This window comes from Dipodascopsis tothii (genome assembly GCF_038497935.1).
Source record: "Dipodascopsis tothii strain CBS 759.85 unplaced genomic scaffold V1510scaffold_15, whole genome shotgun sequence".
Lineage (NCBI taxonomy): Eukaryota > Fungi > Ascomycota > Lipomycetes > Lipomycetales > Lipomycetaceae > Neoaidaea > Neoaidaea tothii.
In genome coordinates this window covers 60299-81266 of record NW_027117999.1, presented here as the reverse complement: position 1 = coordinate 81266, position 20968 = coordinate 60299, and the positions used below count along the sequence as shown (strand labels likewise).

The following is a 20968-nucleotide window of genomic DNA, read 5'->3' as shown; positions in this document are numbered from 1 at the left end:
ATCATCGACGAAAGGCTGCCATTCTCAGCCGAATTGCGCCTCGACGTCTGCGAGCCTCCGGCGGCGACTCCGTCGAGGGTGGCTGCCCTGCGGGCAGCGCCGCACGGCGTGCGGCATATAGCCGCACGGACCTCAGTACATCTCTCGTCTCCATTGCCGGACCGATCTGCTCAGAATCATGACGGACAGCAGCTGGCCGCAATCAAGCTGCTCCTCGACGTCTGCGAGCCTCCGGCGGCGACTCCGTCGAGGGTGGCTGCCCTGCGGGCAGAGCCGCACGGCGTGCGGCATATAGCCGCACGGACCTCAGCACATCTCTCGTCTCCGCTGCCGGACCGATCTGCTCAGAATCGTTACGGACGGTAGCTGGCCTCAATCAAGTTGCTCCTCGACGTCTACGAGCCTCCGGCGGCGACTCCGTCGAGGGTGGCTGCCCTGCGGGCAGAGCCGCACGCCGTGCGGCGCGGAACGCGGGTGCCCCGCCGGGATGTCCGCGCCCAGACCCACCCGCCAACGCCAGTCCCAGGCCGGCTGGCGGCCCCGGCCGACGCCACGGCGTCATTTAAGTCGGCGAATTGCCCCGGCACGGCAACAATGACGATCCTGGAGACGCCCTCGCTGGGCGCAGGCGCCGCCTTCCGCGGCGTGACCGTGACGCCCGACGTGGTGCAGTTCCGCGGCATACCCTTCGCCACCGTCGCCGAGCGGTACGCGGTGGCCGAGCGCGTGGACACGTACTCGGGCGTGGTGGACGCAACCGAGTTCGGCCCGCTGGCGCCGCAGCCGCTGACGCCGCGGACCGGCGTCCGGCCCGAGGTCGACCGGGCGTGTCCCGGCACGGACGAGCTCAACTGCCTGGTGCTCAACGTGACGCGGCCCAAGGAGATCCCGGCCGGCACGGCGCTGCCGGTGATGCTCTGGATCCATCCCGGCGGCAACATGGTCGGCTCGGCGTGGGACCCGATGAACGACCCGCGGTTCCTCGTGCAGGCGTCGGTCGAGCTGGGCCTGCCGGTGGTGTTTGTGAACGTGCAGTACCGGCTCAGCTTCTTCGGGTACCTGATGGTGCGCGAGGACGAGCCGAACCTGGCCAGCCGCGACCAGCAGATCGCGCTCGAGTGGGTGCACGAGCACATTGCCGCGTTCGGCGGCGACCCCGCCAACGTGACGCTGCTGGGCGAGTCGGCCGGGTCGCTGGGGACCCACTACCACACGCAGGCCCCGGGCTCGGTCGGCCTCTTCCGGCGGGCGGGCATGATGAGCACCGTGATCGAGGCGCGCACGCCGCTGCCGGTGGCCAAGGCGCGCGCGCTCGTGGACGAGGCGCTGGCGGCGTGCGGCGTGGCCACGCTGGACGAGTTCCGCGCGCTGCCGCCGGCCGCGCTCGTGGCGGGCGTCGTCCGGCTCGCGCGCGTGTACGGCCCGGTCGACGACGGCCGGTTCTTCGGCCCCGGCCCGTTCGCCGAGCGCGTGCCATCGGCCGCCGACGTCGAGGCCGTCCTGCTCGGCGGCTGCCGGTTCGAGGCCATGTTCTACGCGCCGCGGATCACGGCGCCGGCGCCGGCCGCGCTCTACGCCACCGTCGCCGGCCTCCCCGCCGTCGGCCCGGACCTCGTCCGGCTCTACGGCTTCACGCCCGACGGCGCCGAGGCCAACCGCGCCCGCGCCGTCCAGCTCTACGACGACCTCTCGTACGGCGCGCCCGTCCACAACACGACCCGCCGGCTGCGCGCCGCCGCCGCCGGCCCGGCCGTGTACACGTACTGCTTCGACGAGCCCAACCCCTTCGACGCCGCGCTCGACGCCCACCACGGCGTCGACGTCGGCTTCTTCTTCGACGTCTACGCCCTGCCCGACCCCGCCAAGTACGCCGGCCTCGTCCGGCGGTACCAGACCGGCTGGCTCCGCTTCGCCCACGGCCTGCCGCCCTGGGCGTTCCTCCCCGGCGCGCCCGCCGACGTCGCCGTCCACGGCCAGGACGTCCGCGCCATGGACGCCGCCGACTACGCCGCGCGCCGCCGCGTCGGCGCCTTCGCCGCCCTCAACGCGCTCGCCCCCTACGACGCCTTCGAGCTCACCCGGCGGTTCTAGTTCAATTCAGGCCGCGGCCGTATGCATACATCGCTCTCGATGCACTGCGCGCAGTGCACCTCGTCTGCCGCGCCGTCGCCGTCGGCCACGTAGGTCTCGCGCCCGCACCGGCTGCAGCACAGCGCCCGGCACACGGCGCACTGGCGCATGCACACCAGGCACGTCGTCTGCCCGCACCGCTCGCACTGGCAGCTCTCCGCCGACAGCAGCGACGGGTTCTGCCGGTAGCACACGTGGCACCGCAGCCCGACCCTGGCCGCCCGCGCCTTCGGGCTCGCCGCCGCCCGCCGCTCGCCGTCCACGTACACGTTGGGGCTGTCCTTGGCCAGCAGCACCTTGCGCGCGCGCTTGAGCCCGCCCGCGAGCGGGCTGCCGGGCGGCGACCGCCGCAGCCCGTGGTGCCCGAGCTCCGCCCGCGGCGGGCTCTCGGCCAGCTTGCGCTTGCGCGCGCGCGCCAGCTCGCCCGCGCGGGCGCGCGCCGCGCGCTCTGCTGCCTCCCGCACCGCGCTCTCGTCCGGGGCCTGTGGCCCGCTGTGTCGTCGATCCGCCGCCGGCCTGTCCGGACGGCCTTCCGGTGCCTGACGTCCGGCCCGGTCCACTCTGAGATCGCGCCCGTCCGCGCCTGCGCGCTCGCTCCTGCGATCTGGCGCTGTGGGGGCCTCCGTGCCCGCCTGCGCTTGATGCCGCGGTGTCTCCGTCTGCCGATGGAGTCTGCGACCTCGTCGTGGTGTGTTAGTTGGAAAGTCGGCCCTGGCAAAACATCACCACCAGCCGACAGGACAAGGTACGATCCGCGACGCACGCGGCCACCGCGGCGGCGGCCGGCCGGCGCCGGCGCCAGGACGGCGGCCGCGGCGGATGGACGCGGCGGCCGGCGCCGCGCGGATGCGGCGGATGCGGTCGCGCGGATGCGCGATGGACGCGGGCGGACGCGCTGACGGCAGGCACGAATGAGCAGACAGCGCGCGGACAAGCCGGCGGGGCCGGCGGCCGCGGCGGCGCGACGGGCGGCCGACGGGCGGACGGGCCGGCCAGAGGCGCGGCCGGACGGCGGGCCGGACGCGTCGGATTCTACCAAGCGCGCGGCGAAACGGCCGCGCGCGCCGGCCGCAGACGCCGGCACGCCCGGCAGAGGCCGGCCGCAGGCCGCGCAGGCCCCCCAGGGCGCGCGCACGGCGCGGCCGGTGATCCGGGTGCCCGGCAAGGCGGCCAAGGCCGCGGCGGCGGCGGCACCGGCGCCCCCAGACGAGCCGACGGCCCCCCTCGAGGTCTTTCTCTCGACGTTCAAGGCCGCCCGCACGCAGTGGGTCGCCCGGCAGGTGACCACGCTCATCGGGCTGCTCTTCCGGTTCGCGGTCGGGCTCGGATCGTACTCGGGCGCGCAGACGCCGCCGATGTTTGGCGACTTTGAGGCGCAGCGCCACTGGATGGAGATCACGCTCCACCTGCCCGTGCGCAAGTGGTACTGGTACGATCTGCCGTACTGGGGCCTCGACTACCCGCCGCTGACGGCGTACCACTCGTGGGCGCTGGGGTGGCTGGGGTCGTGGATCGACCCGGCGTGGTTCGCGCTGGACGCGTCGCGCGGCGCCGAGGGCGCGTCGCTCAAGACGTACATGCGCGTGACGGTCGCGCTCTCGGAGCTGGCGGTGTACGTGCCGGCCGTGCGGCTGTACGTGAAGCGCGCGGTCAAGGAGCGGCGGCAGGCGCCGCTGCAGCAGAGCGTGCTGTCGGCGGCGGTGCTGTTCCAGCCGGCGACGCTGCTGGTCGACCACGGGCACTTCCAGTACAACACGGTGATGCTGGGGCTGGCCACGCTGGCGCTGGCGCACTTTGCGGACGGCCGGCTGGTCGTGGGCTCGGTGTTCTTCGTGCTGGCGCTGTCGTTCAAGCAGATGGCGCTGTACTACGCGCTGCCGGTGTTTGCGTACCTGCTGGGCCTGTGCGTGTTCCCGCGGCCGAACCCGGCGCGGCTCGTGGCCCTCGGCGCGGCCGTGGCCGCGACGTTCGCCGCGGTGTGGGCGCCGGTGGTGGTGCTGGCCGCCGGCGGCGCCGCGGGCGTCCCCCGCGAGGCCGCCCAGGTCCTCCACCGGATCTTCCCGTTCGCCCGCGGCCTGTGGGAGGACAAGGTCGCCAACCTGTGGTGCACGGCCAACACCGCCGTCAAGCTCAAGAGCCTGTTTCTGCCGGCGCAGCTGCAGCGGGCCGCGCTCGCGGCCACGCTCGCGGCCGTGCTGCCCGCCTGCGCCGGCCTCTTTCTCTACCCCCGCAAGCACGCGCTCGTCTGGGCCACGGCCGCCTCCGCCTGGGGCTTCTACCTCTTCTCGTTCCAGGTCCACGAGAAGAGTGTGCTGCTGCCGCTGCTGCCGACCACGCTGCTGCTGGCCGACGGCCTCGACCCGCTGGCCAACGCGCTCGTCTACTGGATCAACAACATCGCCGTGTTCTCGCTGTGGCCGCTGCTGCGCCGCGACGGCCTGGCGCTGCAGTACGCGGCCGTGGTGTTTCTGTGGAACTGGCTGCTGGCCACGCCGGCGCGGCTGCCGCCGCGGCTGCTGCCGCGCCTGCTCGTTCTGGCGTCGTACGCCGCGGTCGCCGCGCTGCACGTGGCCGAGTACGCCTGGCCGGCGCCGGCCAACCTGCCGGACCTCTACGTCGTGGCCAACATCACGCTCTGCTTTGGCTGCTTCGTGCTGTTCTTTGCCTGGACCTACTACCGCCTGGCGCTTGCGCTGACCGCGCCGCGGCCCGGGGCCTGAGTGGAGTATGTACATTCTGTCTAGATCTTGAATCCGTATCCCAGCATGCACGACTTGTAGCTCGAGATGAGGTCGCCGCACTTGGTCTCGCCGTCCTCGTTGCGGATCAGGCAGTCGTCGCGGGCGGCCTTCTCGTCCAGGCAGACGCAGCAGGGCTTTGGCTTGGCTGTTTGTTAGCGTGGTCGCGAGCGGCGGCGGGCGCGGCGGCGCCGCACGGCGTGCGGCGGCTACGTGGGCGCCGCACGGCGTGCGGCTGCACCTGCGGGCCATGCTGCGCCGCACGCCGTGCGGCTCGCGCGGCTGAGCCCCCGCGAGCCGCCAGGCATCCCGGCGCGCCACCGGAGCCGCCGCCGGCAGAGTCGCCGCCGGCGCGCCCCGGCTCCAGAGTCGCCGCCCTCGCCAGCGCGCGGCCCAGGACTTGCGCGTCGCAATCCGCCCGCGCCGGCGCCCGTGCGCCTCAGGCCGCGCCGCGCCCTCCCCTCAGCACCTACCGGCCTTGGTTTCTGGCGTCAGCCCGCCCCAGCACACACGTACCCGTCTCCTCCTTCGGCTTCGTCATGGTCACAGGATCAACGAGCGGCATGGTGATGTTTGGTAGAAAAGACGCTGAATAATTGCTCGGCGAGCAATTTGCAATTTGCGTTCGTCATTCGCCACAGTGTCAGCCAGCGCGGACCCGGCCCGGCGGCGTGACATTGTGGCGCCCGCTGGGCGCGCCGCGTCGGCGTGACATTCGGGCACTTTCGCCACGTCCGCGCCCTTTTCTCGCGCGGCCGCGACCAGAAAATTCTCAGATCCTCCACGACCGTCGACGCGGAGACACAAGCAAGCAGGTCGCAGACGCGTACTATCAGATGGCCAGCCACACGTTCTCGCTCGAGGGCCGGGCGCTCAAGCTCGACTCGGCGGCGGACATCGCGCCGTTCCTAGCCGAGCTCGACGCGATCAGCGAGCTGCGGGAGATCAACCTGTCCGGCAACACGCTCGGCGTGGAGGCGTGCAAGGCGCTCGCGGGCGCGCTCAAGTCCAAGACGGGCCTGCAGGAGGCCAACCTGGCCGACATGTTCACGGGCCGGCTGCGCGAGGAGATCCCCGAGTCGCTGGAGCACCTGCTGCCGGTGCTGCAGACGCTGCCGGACCTGCACACAATCAACCTGTCGGACAATGCGCTCGGCCTGGCGGCGATCGAGCCGCTGTCGGCGTTCCTCTCGCAGCACGTCGCGCTGCGGCACCTGGTCCTGGCCAACAACGGGCTGGGCCCGATCGCGGGCGCCAAGGTGGCGGACTCGCTGGCCCAGCTGGCGGCGGTCAAGGCCGCCGCGGGCACGCCGTACGCGCTCGAGAGCGTGATCTGCGGCCGCAACCGGCTCGAGAGCGGCTCGATGGACGCGTGGAGCGCGTGCTTCGCCGTGCACCCGGCGATCCGCGAGGTGCGCTTCTACCAGAACGGCATCCGCCAGGAGGGCATCGAGACGCTGCTGCTGGGCGGCCTGGCGCAGTGCCAGCGGCTGCAGCGGCTGGACCTGCAGGACAACACGTTCACGATCAAGGGCGCGCTCGCGCTGGCCAAGGTCGTGGCCAACTGGCGCGCCGAGCTGGTCGAGCTGGCCATCGGCGACTGCCTGCTGTCGGCGCGCGGCGGCGCCGTGCTGGGCCAGGCGCTGCTGGACGCGGGCCGCTTCCCGAACCTGCGCATCCTGCGGCTGCAGTACAACGAGATCGACGCGGCCGGCGCGGGCCTGATCAAGGACGCCGTGGCCACGACGCTGACCGAGATCGAGCGCGTCGAGCTCAACGGCAACTGCTTCGCGGACGACGACCCCGTCGTGGACGCGTTCGCGGCCGTGTTTGACGAGCGCGGCATCGGCGAGCTCGACGACCTGAGCGACATGGAGGTCGACTCGGACGACGACGACGACGACGACGAGTCCGGCGCCTCGGACAACGAGACCGAGGCCGAGGTCGACGCGCTCGCCGACGCCATCGACAGCACGCACATCGCCAACTAGGCCGGCGCCGCCGCCGCTACGACTCCGTTGCAACTATGTATATTATTCAGCAATCGACTCCTCGCGCCCGCCGGGCCCCGTCCGCCCCAGCGCGCGTTCCCCGGGTCACTCCTCCAGCAGGAAGATGTCGTCGTTCGGGAAGTAGACCTCGCCCAGGCCCTTGTATGCCATGCCCTTCTTGGCCACGCCCTCCAGCAGCTTGTTCTTCTTCGTCCACGCCTTCTCGAGCCACTTCTCGAGCCCGTACCGCGACGTCGGCAGCTGCTCGACCGTCAGCCGGCGCACGTGCACGTGCAGCTCCCAGGCCTGCGGCGGCCCAAAGAGGACGTCCCACAGCCGCGGGGCCGAGCGGTACGTGGCGGCCACGCTCGCGGCCTCGTCCGGCTGGATGTAGAGCGTCTCGGGGACCTTGGCCTGGTCGTCGGCCGCGCTGGCGTCAGCGCCGCGCCGCGCACACGTACCTCGGCGCCTTGGGCGGCACGCCGCCGGCGGCGTCGTCCGCGCGGCGGTACACAAACGTCAGATCGTACACGTTCGCCACCGTCTTGGTCTCCTGCAGGTGCTGGACCACCGGCACAAAGGCTGCTGTCAGCGGCGCCGCGCGCGCACGCACCCTCGAAGCGCGGGTACAGGCACTGGGTCATCTTCGGCAGCCCGTTCTGCCGGCAGAACTGGATGTGCTGGCGTCAGCGGCGGTGCGGCCTCGGCCTACCTCGTACGCCAGCTCGAGCGAGTACTTGGCCGACTCGGGGAAGAGCACGATCCCTGGCGTCAGCGGCGTCGCGCGCGCACGTACACGTCGGCCCGTCCGACAGCTGCGCCCGGCGGAACAGCTTGTCCCGGCGGGTCTCGCTCGAGAAGCTCCAGTTCTGCGGGATGAGCACGCTCGAGAGCAGCCAGCGCAGCGACGGCAGCGTGAACAGGTTGCGCCAGACCAGGAAGCGGCACCGGCCCTGCATGCGGTAGTACAGCGACAGCGCGTAGATCAGCACGTAGTCGGCGTACGACCGGTGGTTGCCTGCGCGTCAGCGGGCCCGCGCCGGCGCGTACAGATCAGGAGCGCGCTGTCCTCGGGCGCCAGCGGATCGCCCGAGAACGAGACCTGGAAGCGCTTGACGGTCTCGATGAAGAAGTAGAGGTAGCCCCAGAACGAGGCCGCGACCATGCACGTCAGCGGGTCCGCGTAGCTCGGCAGCCGCGGCGCCAGCACCCGCGTCACCGCCAGCAGCATGTTGCTGAGCACCAGATCGGCCACCGCCGGGACAAGCCACAGCAGCGGCTTGACCGTCTTGCCCATCTTGTCCGAGTCCTTGGCCGTGCGCAGCATGTCGATCTGGTCAGCGGGCCCGCGCGCGACGTACCTGCTTGCTGCCGTCGGGCTCGCTTGGCCCGGCGTCGCGTTTCTGACGGCCGTGTTTGCGCGCGGCGCGGTTGCCTAATCGGGACGCGTTGGGAGGGCGGAGAACGCCGCGGCGGCGCGTCACGTGCGTCGTGGCGGTGGTGGCAGTGGTGGCGGTGGCGGCGGTGGTGGCGGTGCCCGCCTTATCATCGCCGCCCGCCGCCGACGCTCGGCATCCGGCTCCTGTCTCTCCAGGGTCCCACGCGTGCACGAAGCGATCCGAGTCCTGCCGTCGCGCCGCGCCAGCGTGTGAAACCCGGTCGAGCCTAGGGCCGGTCCCGCGCGAAAAACTTCTGTGGCCACCTCCGCTCCTGTCCGAGCCTGACCGCCGACCGACTCAGCCCACGAGGTATACGCGCGCGCACGCGCGACTGACCCCAGCCGCACGATGGAGAACAGCTGCCAGCTGCTGGGCGCGTTCGCGCTCTGGGTGCAGGGCGCCATGGGCGGCCTCGCGATCCTCTCGCTCGTCTACAAGCGCTACAACGAGCTCCCGCGCCGGCCGGTGCTCATCTGGTACGTCCGCCCGCGGCCGCGCTGACGCCAGGACGTACGACGTCTCCAAGCAGGTGGTGGGCTCGGCCGGCATCCACATGATGAACCTCTTCATCGCGATCCTGTCGTCGCACAAGCTCGAGGACCAGCCCAGCAACCCGTGCGACTGGTACTTCCTCAATATCCTGCTCGACACCACCATCGGCGTGCCCATCCTCTGGGGCTTCCTGACCGTGCTCGAGAGCGCGGCCGTCAGCGCGGGCGTGGTGGGCATGCGCTCGGGGGAGTACGGCCACCCGCCCAAGCTGGCCTGGTTTGTGCGCCAGGCCCTGCTGTACTTTGTCGGCCTCAGCGGCATGAAGTTCGTGGTCTACATCATGCTGATGATGCCGTTCTGGGACGACCTCGCGTCGTTTCTGCTTGGCTGGACCGCCGGCCACGACAACGTCCAGGTCGCGTTTGTCATGCTGGTGAGTGCGCGCGCCGTGGGCCTGCTGACGCCAGATCTTCCCGCTGATCATGAACATGGTCCAGTACTACCTCGTGGACTCGATCATCAAGTCGCACGACCTGAAGCATGTCGTGCGCCGCCCGGGCTCGGACATCGACGTATCGGTCGACAACGACCGCTACGTGGACGAGCCGTCGGACGAGGCCATCCTCGTGGGCGACCGCGACGGCCGCTGAGGCGGCCGCTGCCCGCGTTTTTTATTTGTATGTAGATCTGGAGCATGGCGGAGAGCAGCAATAAAAGGAGTGCGTTCGGACACGCCCGTGCGGCGCGCTTGGGCGCCATGCGGCCGGCCGTCCCCGCGTGCGGCGCGCGGGCGCGCCCAGGCCGCCGCCCGCCGGGCGCGGCCGCCGCCACGCAGCCGCCGCGGCGCGGGCGACCGCGCCGCCGCCTTGCCGGGCGGCGCTGGCCCCCAAGGCGGCCCCCAAGGCGGCCGCGCGCGCGCGGAGGCGATCTGGCGGCCCCCATGTCGTTCGGCGCAGGGCGCGTTTGCCGCAGACGGGCGCGGCGGCAGCCCCCCACCCCACGTGAGCGCAGGCGGACCGGGTCCGCGCAGGTCCGCGCAGGCGGACCCGTGCGGACTCGCTCCGCGCCCCCCACGAGCCCAGCCGTGCTCGATCCACGGCCGCGGTTCTGTTGGGCTGTGCCGGTCCGCGAGCTGGGCGCGGCCGTCGTCGTCGGGCGGCGGCGCGCCGCCCTGCAGGCCGGCCTAGGGCCCCGCCGCGGCAGGCAGGCTGCCGCCGGACTCGACCCGCCGGGCCAGCGACCCGCGCGCCGGCCGGACCCGCACCCCGCCGCCTTTGTCGGCCGACCCGCCGATCCGCGCCGACCCGCCAGCCCGGCCGTCGACCCGCGGCGCCCCGCTGCGCCCCGTGGCCCTCGCCACCCCGGTGGCTTGTTCGCGCGGCCGGCGGTCCACATGGGCCCCTCCTCGCCCGTTGGGCCACGCTTGCCCGTTCTCGGCAACCCCGCCCGTTCTCAGACGCGGGCCGGGGCGCCCTTGACGGTCCCCTCGTCCCGAATTAGCCCCCCACGGCGCGCGATGGCTCATATTGCTAACACGCACCGCCGATAAGCGTCGGCAGCTTGGCCGTCCTCGTTGGCGACACCGCACCCCGGCCCTACGCGGCTTCGGCCGTCAGACGGCCGCGCGGGCCAGGCTGCCGGCCGGGTCCCCCCGGCCACGCCCCAGCCAGCGTACGGCCAATGCCCCGCGATCGCCGTCCGCCCGGCAGCCGCCGTTGCGGGCCGCTGCGCCGGCGCCGCCGGCGCGACCAGCGCGGCCGTCAATGGGTCCTGCCGGCCCAGATCTAGCCCGGAAGAGGTTGACGGCTCTAGCGGCGCGCCCGCGCGGCGCGGCCCGGCGCGGGCGCAGGCGCACCGCGCAGCGTTGCCGGACCGAGACAGCTGGCTACATGGCCGCGGCCTGCGCGCGCCGACACCCCACGGGCCGTCACGGCCCGGAGGGTGCCGCCGCGGCCAATCGCGGTGGCAGCCCATCCGGCGGCGGGTGTGCGACGCCCGGTGCGCCGGCTAGCTGCGCCGGCCCCTACGGCCCCTAGGCGTCATGTGCCAGACCGCTGGGACCGGACCCGGTCCGCGCAGGCCGCCACACGGGTCAGCGCCGCCGCTGCCGGCCCGCCGTGCGCGCTGTGGCTGGCCTGCCCGGCACCGGCCGTGGCTGGCATTGGCCCGCCGGCGCCCGCAGCCCGCGCCAACGACGGCCGCCGACCCGGCGGCTTACTGATTATCGCGGTGGTTAGTAGCGTGATTAATAATAGCGGTGGGTACTTCAGCCAGAATCCGCCGCCCCAGTACCTGTGCCTAGCCCCTTCGGGCGCAGCCGTGACCCGCCGGCTGCGGCGCGCAGCCGGCAGCCACGCAGCCGTCGGCGATGTCGCCTGCGACCCGGGCCCTAGCTGCCAGTCCCACCGCAACGCGCCACGCCGGCCGGTCCCCAAACGGGCGCCAGCGGCAGGCGCATGTGGCCAAGGGCCGGCTGGTGCCTCGCGCCGGCCTATCAGGCGCGCCGCCGGCTCAGGGCGGGACGGCGGCGGCCGACGCACCGCCGCACAGCCGATACGCGGCCAGCGGCGATACCGCGGCGATACTTGGCGCGCGCGGGGAGGGGCGGTGCCGCCAGCGGTACCGGTCGCGTATCCGCCGCCAGCGCTGCGTGGCCTATCTGCGCCGACCCGCCGCCAGCGATCAGGCCCGCGTTCTGCGCTGGCCGATTCGTGGGTCGTGACCCTACCCGTTTAGTATGCGCGCCCCTTCCCCCCCAAGCCGGGTCTGGGTTCGCCTGGGTCACGCCTGGGTCCAGCCACGGGTCCGCGCGGGTCCGGGCCACGGCCCCCCAAGCCCGCGCCGGGTCTGCCTGCACGCCTTGCGCTGTCCCTTTGGTGCTCGCTTCGCCATGCTCATGTTTTGACTACGCCGCCTAAATCTCGCTCGTGCCATTAACGTTTGCCGTGGGCTGGCTTCCACATTTTTCTTTTTATATTTGCCTTTTTCCTTCCGCTTTTCTTTTTCTTTTCCTTTCCTCTTTCCTCTCTACATTCAATCCGTCCTCGCTCTTCTCTTTATCCTTCCAATCAATTATCAAGATGTCTACTGAAGCTGTGTAAGTAATGGACAGCGCTAGATGCGTGCAGACGGATGTCTCGCGGCTGAATTGTGCGCTGGCGATGCTGAATTGCGGGCCGTGGTCAATTGGCCGGGTCTGGCGTCGGCTCCGGCGCTCAATTGGCTGAGGCAGATCTGTATTCGGGACGGACAAGGGCTAACGAAACAGTGGTGGTATGTACGACTCCTGAAGATGCCGTCGGCCGCGCCCGGCCGACGGCCTGTGGACCGGGGGCTTGGAAGAGTGCTACTGGTAGTCTGAAGGCGGTGACTGGCGTCGGTGCCGTACGGTCCGCGCTGTTTCTCGGCCCAGTCGCGCGCTGCGCTACCGGAAGTCGATTCCTTGTCCCAAACCACTGTGCTGTGCTGGCAGTGCTGACAATTGTGCAGATATCGGTCTCATCGGTCTGGCCGTCATGGGTCAGGTAAGTCACACTGCGCGCCGGTTGTACGGTTATGCCGCATTACGCCATGGTGTCTAGATAGGCTAGCGGGATTTGCATAATATGCTCCCCCACGCTTTGTTGTTTTCGGCAACGGTGTGAATATGCCGTTCCCAAAACGGCATAGCACTGATTTGACCGAAACTCAATTTGGTTGGGGCAGTCCCGTCTGGCACTATGGCGTACGGCGGTAACGGTCGCGACCTGGTTCGCGGTTCACGCTCTCGGGGCACTTGCTGACCACTCAGAACCTGATCCTCAACGCCGCCGACCACGGCTACACCGTCGTTGCCTTCAACCGTACCGTGTCGAAGGTCGACCACTTCCTTGAGAACGAGGCCAAGGGCAAGTCGGTTGTCGGCGCTCACTCGATCGCCGAGCTGGCTGCCAAGCTCAAGAAGCCCCGTCGTATTATCCTGCTCGTCAAGGCTGGCAAGGCTGTCGATGACTTCATTGAGCTGCTGCTGCCCCACCTCGAGAAGGGCGACATCATCATTGACGGTGGTAACTCGCACTTCCCCGACTCGAACCGTCGTGATGCCTACCTCGCCGAGAAGGGCCTGCTCTTCGTCGGCTCGGGTGTCTCGGGTGGTGAGGAGGGTGCCCGTTACGGTCCCTCGCTCATGCCCGGTGGAAACGAGCTCGCCTGGCCCCACATCAAGAACATCTTCCAGGACATCGCCGCTAAGTCGGACGGTGAGCCGTGCTGCGACTGGGTCGGCGACGCCGGTGCTGGTCACTTCGTGAAGATGGTCCACAACGGTATCGAGTACGGTGACATGCAGCTCATCTGCGAGGCCTACGACATCCTGAAGCGTGGTGCTGGCTTCACCAACAAGGAGATTGGTGACGTCTTCACCAAGTGGAACAAGGGTGTTCTCGACTCGTTCCTGATCGAGATTACTCGTGACATCCTGTACTACAACGATGACGATGGAACCCCGCTCGTCGAGAAGATCCTCGACACTGCTGGCCAGAAGGGTACCGGCAAGTGGACCGCCATCAACGCGCTTGACCTGGGCATGCCCGTCACGCTCATTGGCGAGGCTGTCTTCTCGCGCTGCCTGTCGGCGATCAAGTCGGAGCGTACCCGTGCCTCGAAGATCCTGACCGGCCCCACCCCTGCCTTCAGCGGCAACAAGGAGGAGTTGATTGACGATCTCGAGCAGGCTCTCTACGCTTCCAAGATCATCTCCTACGCGCAGGGCTTCATGCTCATCCGCGAGGCTGGCCGTGAGTACGGCTGGAAGCTCAACAACCCGGCCATTGCCCTCATGTGGCGTGGTGGTTGCATCATCCGCTCGGTCTTCCTTGGCGACATCACCCGTGCCTACCGCCAGCAGCCCGACCTCGAGAACCTGCTGTTCGACGACTTCTTCCACAGCGCCATCGACAAGGCCCAGTCGGGCTGGCGTAGCATTGTCTCGAAGTCGGCCCTGTGGGGAATCCCCACCCCGGCTTTCAGCACTGCTCTGTCGTTCTACGACGGCTACCGCTCGGAGCGTCTGCCCGCTAACCTGCTGCAGGCCCAGCGTGACTACTTCGGTGCCCACACCTTCCACGTGCTGCCCGAGTTCGCGTCGGCTACCCTGCCCGCCAACCAGGACATCCACATCAACTGGACCGGCCGTGGTGGTAACGTCTCGGCGTCGACCTACCTGGCTTAAGCGCCTGCGTCATGCCTTTTTTGTCACGTATTGAAAATCTAATATATAATGAGGATTCGTAACCTATGAGCTGGCGCGGCTGTGCGGGACGCGTTGCCGGACTGAGACGCGTGCATGTGGCCCACCCGGGTGTCGTGCAGCCGCAGAGATCGTACCCGACCATAGGTACTACCCGACGGCTCACCCTGGCCCGCACGCTATGCGCATTCAGCCGCGCATACCCGGCCGGCCGGCAGCCTTGCCGATACGTCAGGCCTCTGGCGTGCATATCCACCCGGCCCGCGCACGCACGTAGCCGTCGGCCCGATCGCCCGCGCGGGCTGGCAGGTTCCCAGGTAGCCGCATGCAGCCGCCGGATGCCAGCCGGCTGCCAGCCGCCCGGCGGGCGCGCGCCTGACTCGCGATGGTACCCGCCGGTCGGTCGTACCCGTCGCGGCCGGTCCCCGATACCCGGTTTTGGCGCCGTTGTCCGGCATCGGCCACTGTCGCTTGTGCATACACCCGCACTCCGCACCGCCTCGTTTGCTACCCCGCAGCCACACTGACCCAACATGACTCAACAATAGCGATACCGCTGCGAAAATGCCGCCGCCCACGGAAATCCCGCGCGCGGGCAATACGCACGGCTCCACTGCGGAGTCCGCCAGCGCGGCCATTGGCGCGGCACCGGTGTCGGCGCTGCTCGCGTGCCCGCCGCGCGGGCAGACGACCGCTGGGGTGCTCACGTGCGTGCGCCCACCTTACCCACCGTGGCTTGTTTGCCGCAACCCTAGCGTCATATGGCGTAACCTCAGCGTGACGTGCGCTGTACACCGCAAACCGCGCGCCGCGCACCACCTGTGCCGTATAAAATCCCGCGGTCAACAAGGTGTGCACTAGCAACCCGCCGCCCAGGTCCAGAGTTCGCTCGTTTGACAGTGGCCATTTGGGTGCCATATTACCCCATTGGGTGGCCTTTTATGAGTTGCCGCATCCGCAAATTTTCTCACCGCAACGTCTCTCAACAACACCGTCGGCCGCCTACCAGCTCAAGCACCGGCCGTCGCACTCGTGTGCCCTTCGTGAACCATCTGACGACCTCCGCCGCCAATTTCCGCTCCCGTGCGCGCAGATCGGATCGGATGCGCCCGGACCGCAGCTCCTGCGGGCCTATGATCCCGCCAGCCTCGCCGTCGCTATCGCCGGTGTCGGTGTCGTCGTCACCGTTCCTGGTGCCGACGGCGGCGCACACGGCGGCGCTGGCGCAGGACCTGCCTGTGTCGTTCTCGCCGCTGTCGCTGTCGACGTACCTGTCACAGTCGGCCGCACCGTCGGCCGCCACCTCTCCGACGTTGTCGCCCGTCGCCGCGCCCCTGCTGGGGCCGCTGCCGCTGTCGTCGCCGGGGACGCCCAAACCCAAGCCGGTGTCGGCGCTGTCGTCGGCGCTGTCGTCGCTGGCCGACCGCCGGATGCCCGAATCGCCGCCGTTCAAGGCGCAGGCGCCGGCGGGCCGCCAACGCCACCGCCAGCTCATGGTGGCCGCCATGCCGTCACCGCCGCGGCTGCTGTCGACGACGCCCTACATCATGCCGGCCGGCTCGCCGCTGGGGCCGGTCACGCCCATGCAGCTGTCCGAGGACGACTTCCACTTCTCGGGCTTGTCGCCGTCGGCCTCGCCGTCGGCCTCGCCCTTGGCCTCGTCCGGCTTCTCGGAGTCGGCCATCCTGTCGTCGTCCGTGGGCTCTGTGTCGGGCGCGGCCGCCGGCACAGGCGTGACGCCGAAGCGCGACCCGCCGCCGGGCGCCATATGGATTCAGCGCCGCCCGCGCGTCATGTAGGCCGCGCGCCTGGACACTGCATGGTCTTGTACCCTTCCGGAGTTTGGCTTTTGTATAATATGAATGTGTTTGCCTGAAACTGCGGGCGTGGCGCCGCGGCGGCGGCGTCCGCGTGCCGCGGCCGCTGCCCGCGCCGCCCGCGCCGTACCCTCCTACGCTCTTCCCGCACCTGCCCGCACCTGCCCGCACCTGCCCGCACCTGCCCGCACGCTGGCCTCGGCCGCGCTGCAGCCCCGCCTGCGGCCGCGCGCGTCGCACGCGTCCCCCACGTCCAGCCAGGCCGGTCCCGGCCTGATCGCGGCCAGACCGTTCCCGGCCGGGCCGCCAAGGGCCGGCGATCACACCGGCCCATCACATCGACCTGGCCAGCCCCCGTAGATGCGTCCAGCCGCAGCCGCGGCCGGTGTCGGCGCCGACGTCGGTGTCGGGGCGTGGCCGGCGTAGGGCCGATTTGCCGCCGCACCGCCAGCGGTTGCCTAAAGCCGGCCGGACGCCCACAACCTGACCAGAAAGCCACACACAGCAGCGGCGCGGCACGCAGCAAGCCAGCAGCAAGCCAGCACAAGTCTCTAGGGTCGGCACCGGGCCGTATCTGGAGGCATCACTCAGCACGGCAGCGACCCAGTCGCCGCATTTATCGACAGTCGGGTCCACCCGCCTGACCAGCGTCCGGGCTTTGCCACGGGCCCCCCAGCAGCCACTGCCCGCGCACATCCAGCCGGCAAGATGATGGCCAAGGACGGCGGCGGCACGAGCGTGCTCGGCTCGGCGTCGGCGCCGCAGTCCAAGTACCTGAGCAACCACCTGCACCGGCACTTTATTCTCACGTCCGCGTTCCGCACGGCGGACCAGGAGGCGCCGACGGCCAAGGGCGCGGCCAGCGCGGCCGTCGAAGACGAGGAGTACTCGACCGACTTCTCGCCCGAGGCCGCGACCCGGCAGTTCTCGACCACGCGGTTCGTGACGCCGGCGGCCGCCCCCGTCGACCGCGACGGCCCCGTGCAGGCCCGCGTCCAGCGGCAGTACCAGCGGCAGTACCAGGCGCTCGAGCAGCGGCAGGGCCGGTTCATGCGCCGCGCCGAGGAGGCGTCGCCGCTGTCGCCCGAGACGCTCGTGCCGTGTGTGCCGCCCAAGCCGTTCGACGCCAACAAGGGCTACCTGCTGCCGATGCACTTCCTGGACGAGGCCAACAGCGACGAGTGGCTGGTGCAGTACCTGAACGGCCGAGCGTCGGCGGCACCGGCGGCGCCGGCGATCAAGCGCACGCCGACCGTGGTCGCCGACGTGCTCGACGACGACCGCGACCTGCTCGACCCCGAGTACACGCGGCGCGTGGCCCGTCTGCTGCGCACGTCGCTCGTGCAGACGCGCATCGACGGCCGCGACTCGGAGTTCTGGTACCGCTACCTGCTGTCGCTGGCGTACGACGACGTGGCCAAGGCGGCCGCGGACGCCGCGCTGGACGAGCCGGACGCGTGCGCCAACTTCTACTACAACAACAACCTGGTCCAGCCGGCGTCGCTGATCTCGGCACTGACCGAGCCGAACAACACGTCCGAGGGCGTGCCGGGCGCGCCGACCCAGCCGGAGGAGGAGTCCTACAAGGACCGGGCGGTGCGCCGCCTGAAGGCGATTATGGCGCACCTCGAGACCCAGGACGGCGACGCCGACCAGGAGCTGGACCTGGCCAAGATCCGCGAGGTCATTGAGCAGCTCGAGTGATGTACATAGGCGCCGAGCGTCGAATAGCGAATTGCGATCAGTGCGTGCGGCTCACGTAGCAGGGGCGCCAGCCGCAGACGGTGCGGCTCACGTAGCGGGCGTTTCAGCCGCACTCCGTGCGGCTCGACGCGCGTGGCTCGTGTAACACGCATGCGGCTCATCGAGCGCCCCCGTGGCACGGCCCCGGCGGCTATACGATTTGCCTGAGCGGCCGCCTCGGCGCGGCCGCTGGCAGGCGCGCCGCGGCCGGTGTGCGGACCATATAGCCGCCTCATATAGCCGCATATAACCGCATACGGCCGCCGAGCGCCCGCGTGTAGCCCCTCCGAGCCAGCAGCCCTGGACTCTCGGCGGCTCGACTGCCCGGCGCCTCCGCCTGGTTCTGCAGGCGTGGACGGCCCCTGGCCCTTACTCTTGCGTGGCTGTTCGGCGCTGAGACGCTCCCAGCACTTAACCACAACTCTCCCAGGCCACCGCAAACGCTCCGCCAGCTTCTTCTCGACCTCACAATGCCACCGAGACTGCGCGGGCCTCGGGTCCCTCGGTCCGTCAAGGCCGTGTTTGACTACTTTCCGCTCTACACGTACGAATCGGTCGATCTGCCGCGGTCTGCGCTCGAGTCGCGGCACCGCAGCACCGGGAAAAAATTGGCCACGGTGTACGTCCACACCAACTCGTGCCAATCGATCTACGTCGACAGCATCGAGTTCCTGGTAAGTTGCAGCGCACTCCCCGCTGACAGCAGACACTGCTGAAGCTCGTGGGGCTGTACGACGCGGTCGACGTCGTCGAGGCGTCCGAACACTCGTCGGCCACGACGCCGCTGCCGTTCGTGGTTGTCGCCGGCACCACCAAGCCGCTCGGCAGCCGCACGGACGAGTTCTGGGCGTGGGCCGCCGAGCACGGCGCGAGCCGGGACCGCGCGGCGGACCAGCTCGCCGCGGCCGTCGTCGCCGCCAAGATCGTGCCGGCCCTGGACTACGCGCTCTTCTTGCAGCCGTGGAACTACCGGGCGGTGGTGCTGCCGTACTTTGACGAGCGGCTGGCCGCGGACGGATCGGTGCCTGCCCGGCGGGCCGCGCCTGGCGACGTCGTCGTGGCCAGTCCGGTGCCGGCCCTGCGCGGCCTGCTCGGCTACCGGGCCGTGTACGGCCGGACCAAGGCCCACGGCAAGCGCAACAACGTGCACGTGAACGACGACGACGAGGCCGAGCTCTTTGCGGGCTTCGCGGACGGGCTCGAGCAGCTGTCCGGGCTGGCGACCGCGCCGGCCGCGCCGGCCGCCGCCCGGGCCGCGCTCTTTGCCGCGGTCCAGGTGGCTACTCGCAGCGGGCTGACGGCGGCCGACGGCGGCCAGTCGCCGCTGGCAGCCGCCGCCGAGGCCGTCCTCGGCGGCAGCGCCGGCGCCGCCGTCGCCGCCGTCGGCGACTGCTGGCCGTAGCCAGATGTACATAGACATATATATTAGAATGCACGCGAGTGTCCTATGCGAAACGAAACCAAGACGAGATGCGGTCTATTTATCTACATTGAAGGCGCTGTCGCCCATGCGCAGCGACACGACCGAGCGGACGTCCGAGACAAAGCGCATGGCCGACAGAAACGGCACGAGGTGGAGCAGGTCGAGGTCGGAGGGGTCGTTGATCCAGCCCTCGATCGCGATCGCGTTGTCCTCGTGCAGCGTGTAGCTCACGGGCGAGTTGTCGAGGATCATGACGCGCGACAGGTCCGGCTCGACGGTGGTGATGTCCTTGACGTAGCCGCCGTTGCGGAAGGTGCAGTGCTGGCGGTAGTAGCGGGCGGAGAAGTACTTGCGGTCCTGCTCGAGCCAGTCGATGACCGGGTCGGCGTACTCCTGGACCGAGGCGGTGAAGATAACGAGGTTGTACCAGCGCGAGACCTTCTTGAGGAACTCGTCGCAGTACGGCCGCTTGTGGACGTAGTAGAGGATCGCGTGCTGGCGGTCGAGCTTGACCTCGACCATGTGGCCGCTGTTCGTGCGGCCGCCCTTGGAGAGCGAGTGGATCAGGGTCTCGTCGAGGTCGAGGATGAGCGTCTTCTGGGCGGGCGCAAAGCGCGAGCCGCGCTTGGTGGGGTATAGCAGCTGCCGCGGGATCGCGCCAAGGCCGAGCCCGGCCTGGGGGTACTTTGTGAGCTGCGCGCGGAGCAGCACCGGCGACGTCACCGACTTGGGCGTCCGCGGCGGCGACGAGATCGAGATCGACTTGCGCGCCGTGTGCCCGCTCTTGAGCGTGTCCGGCGGCGGCGTGGGCGCCCGCGCGTTGGGGTCGACCGGCGCCAGGCCGGCGGCGGCGGGCACGGCGGGCGGCGGCGGCGGACGCCGGAACAGCCCGGCCACGAACGCCAGCACCGCGCGCACGATCAGCTCGAGCACGTGCCACCACGGCCGTGCGCCGCTCGGCGGCTCGGCGGGCGTCACGGCCGCCGGGCGCGGCGCCTTTCTGCGCCGCAGCCCGGGCGCGTTCTCGGGCTCGCTGGGCTCGGCCTGGGCGAGCCCGGCCTCCGCGGGCTCGTCGTCGGCAATCGCCGACTCATAGTCGTCTCGGCCGGCGCCGGTCCGGCCGGCTCGGGCGGTCTCGGCCTCGGCAAGGGCCGCGAGCGAGGTCGAGCTCGACGAGTTGATGACCTTGTCGACCTGGGTAGAAATAAACTGGATCGAGTTCATGCTGGCATCTTAGTCTGCGGGGCGGGGCGGGGCGGCTGCTGCGCCTGGGCGCGGGGCGGTCGGGCCGGGGCCGCCGGGGGCCGGGCGCTCGCGTGGGCGCTGGGGTCTGCGCCGTCCGTGGACGGTTGCTGGATCTTGCCGGCCGCGGGAGGGCTCTGGCCTGCTGCGCGCTGTCGACCAATCGTAGCCTGTGCGCGGCCTGCTCGTGTGCCTATTCAAAAACGGACTTCGCCGTGCGCGATGCCCTGCTGGTGCCGCCGGATGCTGACCTCAAAACCGTCGCTTGGTGGTTGGCTTGCCTACGGTAGATTTGCCGATTTTTGGTGTTGAGTTTCGCGATAGCGGCGGTTGGGACGAACTGGAATGGATAGCCCAGTGGACTGCGCCACAGCGGGCCGTGCGCGCTGGGGCCGCCAGTGGTCCCCGGCCGGCCCGTCCACTGACTGCGCCACATGCCGGCCACTGGCTCCCCCCGCCCCGGCCGCCGCCCGTCCAGGCCCGCCCGCCACCACGCCGTCCGCGCCACGCCCGTCCACTGCCGGCCACTGCCGCTGTCACCACTGCACCCCACGGCCCTAGACCGCACGCCAATGGACGGCCGTCGTCACGCCACGCCGCCCACCAGCGGAAGCAGCTTCCACTGTGGGGCGCCGCCGCCGTCGAAACGCGTACTGCGGCCGGCGATCCGGCGCCGGCGATCGGCGCTCCCGTCCGCCCTGCGAGCGGCCCCCAGCTGGCGGGGCG

At 70.3% G+C, this 20968-nt stretch overlaps 10 protein-coding genes across 10 annotated transcripts; 7 read left to right on the top strand and 3 right to left on the bottom strand.

Moving 5' to 3' along the window:
• The first annotated feature begins 531 nt into the window (after nt 1–531).
• Nucleotides 532–2122, top strand: V1510DRAFT_394497 (Alpha/Beta hydrolase protein). Its single transcript, XM_066931848.1, has one exon. The coding sequence runs from the start codon at nt 595–597 to the stop codon at nt 2089–2091; it is 1497 nt and encodes a 498-aa protein (XP_066788868.1). The 5' UTR covers nt 532–594; the 3' UTR covers nt 2092–2122.
• Nucleotides 2123–2864: 742 nt separating this feature from the next.
• Nucleotides 2865–5107, top strand: V1510DRAFT_430249 (ALG6, ALG8 glycosyltransferase family-domain-containing protein). The gene is made up of 2 exons (XM_066935357.1): nt 2865–2875; nt 3036–5107. The coding sequence occupies exon 2, from the start codon at nt 3042–3044 to the stop codon at nt 4848–4850; it is 1809 nt and encodes a 602-aa protein (XP_066788867.1). The 5' UTR covers nt 2865–2875; nt 3036–3041; the 3' UTR covers nt 4851–5107.
• On the bottom strand, nt 4659–5520 carry V1510DRAFT_416979 (cysteine alpha-hairpin motif superfamily). The gene is made up of 3 exons (XM_066933868.1): nt 5385–5520; nt 5342–5353; nt 4659–5016 (listed from the first exon to the last, which is right to left on the bottom strand). Exons 1-3 carry the CDS (start codon nt 5431–5433, stop codon nt 4871–4873), a joined length of 207 nt encoding a protein of 68 aa, XP_066788866.1. The 5' UTR covers nt 5434–5520; the 3' UTR covers nt 4659–4870.
• Nucleotides 5521–5652: 132 nt separating this feature from the next.
• On the top strand, nt 5653–6949 carry V1510DRAFT_416978 (Ran GTPase-activating protein 1). Its single transcript, XM_066933867.1, has one exon. The coding sequence runs from the start codon at nt 5705–5707 to the stop codon at nt 6857–6859; it is 1155 nt and encodes a 384-aa protein (XP_066788865.1). The 5' UTR covers nt 5653–5704; the 3' UTR covers nt 6860–6949.
• A 15-nt stretch (nt 6950–6964) lies between these two features.
• Nucleotides 6965–8156, bottom strand: V1510DRAFT_365272 (uncharacterized protein; the record flags this gene model as incomplete). The annotated part of the gene is made up of 6 exons (XM_066931219.1): nt 6965–7289; nt 7321–7441; nt 7473–7539; nt 7572–7624; nt 7656–7877; nt 7910–8156. 6 exons carry the CDS (start codon nt 8154–8156, stop codon nt 6965–6967), a joined length of 1035 nt encoding a protein of 344 aa, XP_066788864.1.
• A 277-nt stretch (nt 8157–8433) lies between these two features.
• Nucleotides 8434–9520, top strand: V1510DRAFT_394481 (vacuolar membrane protein-domain-containing protein). The gene is made up of 3 exons (XM_066931847.1): nt 8434–8774; nt 8806–9223; nt 9258–9520. The coding sequence occupies exons 1-3, from the start codon at nt 8647–8649 to the stop codon at nt 9438–9440; spliced, it is 729 nt and encodes a 242-aa protein (XP_066788863.1). The 5' UTR covers nt 8434–8646; the 3' UTR covers nt 9441–9520.
• Nucleotides 9521–11808: 2288 nt separating this feature from the next.
• On the top strand, nt 11809–14069 carry V1510DRAFT_416963 (6-phosphogluconate dehydrogenase). The gene is made up of 3 exons (XM_066933866.1): nt 11809–11887; nt 12059–12314; nt 12581–14069. Exons 2-3 carry the CDS (start codon nt 12306–12308, stop codon nt 13997–13999), a joined length of 1428 nt encoding a protein of 475 aa, XP_066788862.1. The 5' UTR covers nt 11809–11887; nt 12059–12305; the 3' UTR covers nt 14000–14069.
• Nucleotides 14070–14777: 708 nt separating this feature from the next.
• On the top strand, nt 14778–17614 carry V1510DRAFT_448335 (uncharacterized protein). Its single transcript, XM_066935773.1, has 3 exons — nt 14778–15060; nt 15138–15812; nt 16390–17614. The coding sequence occupies exons 1-3, from the start codon at nt 14959–14961 to the stop codon at nt 17536–17538; spliced, it is 1926 nt and encodes a 641-aa protein (XP_066788861.1). The 5' UTR covers nt 14778–14958; the 3' UTR covers nt 17539–17614.
• Nucleotides 17615–17828: 214 nt separating this feature from the next.
• On the top strand, nt 17829–18979 carry V1510DRAFT_430241 (uncharacterized protein; the record flags this gene model as incomplete). Its single annotated transcript, XM_066935356.1, has 2 exons — nt 17829–18251; nt 18284–18979. The coding sequence occupies exons 1-2, from the start codon at nt 18048–18050 to the stop codon at nt 18977–18979; spliced, it is 900 nt and encodes a 299-aa protein (XP_066788860.1). The 5' UTR covers nt 17829–18047.
• V1510DRAFT_416956 (NLI interacting factor) lies at nt 18943–19812 on the bottom strand. Its single transcript, XM_066933865.1, has one exon. The coding sequence runs from the start codon at nt 19520–19522 to the stop codon at nt 19055–19057; it is 468 nt and encodes a 155-aa protein (XP_066788859.1). The 5' UTR covers nt 19523–19812; the 3' UTR covers nt 18943–19054.
• Nucleotides 19813–20968: the final 1156 nt, after the last annotated feature.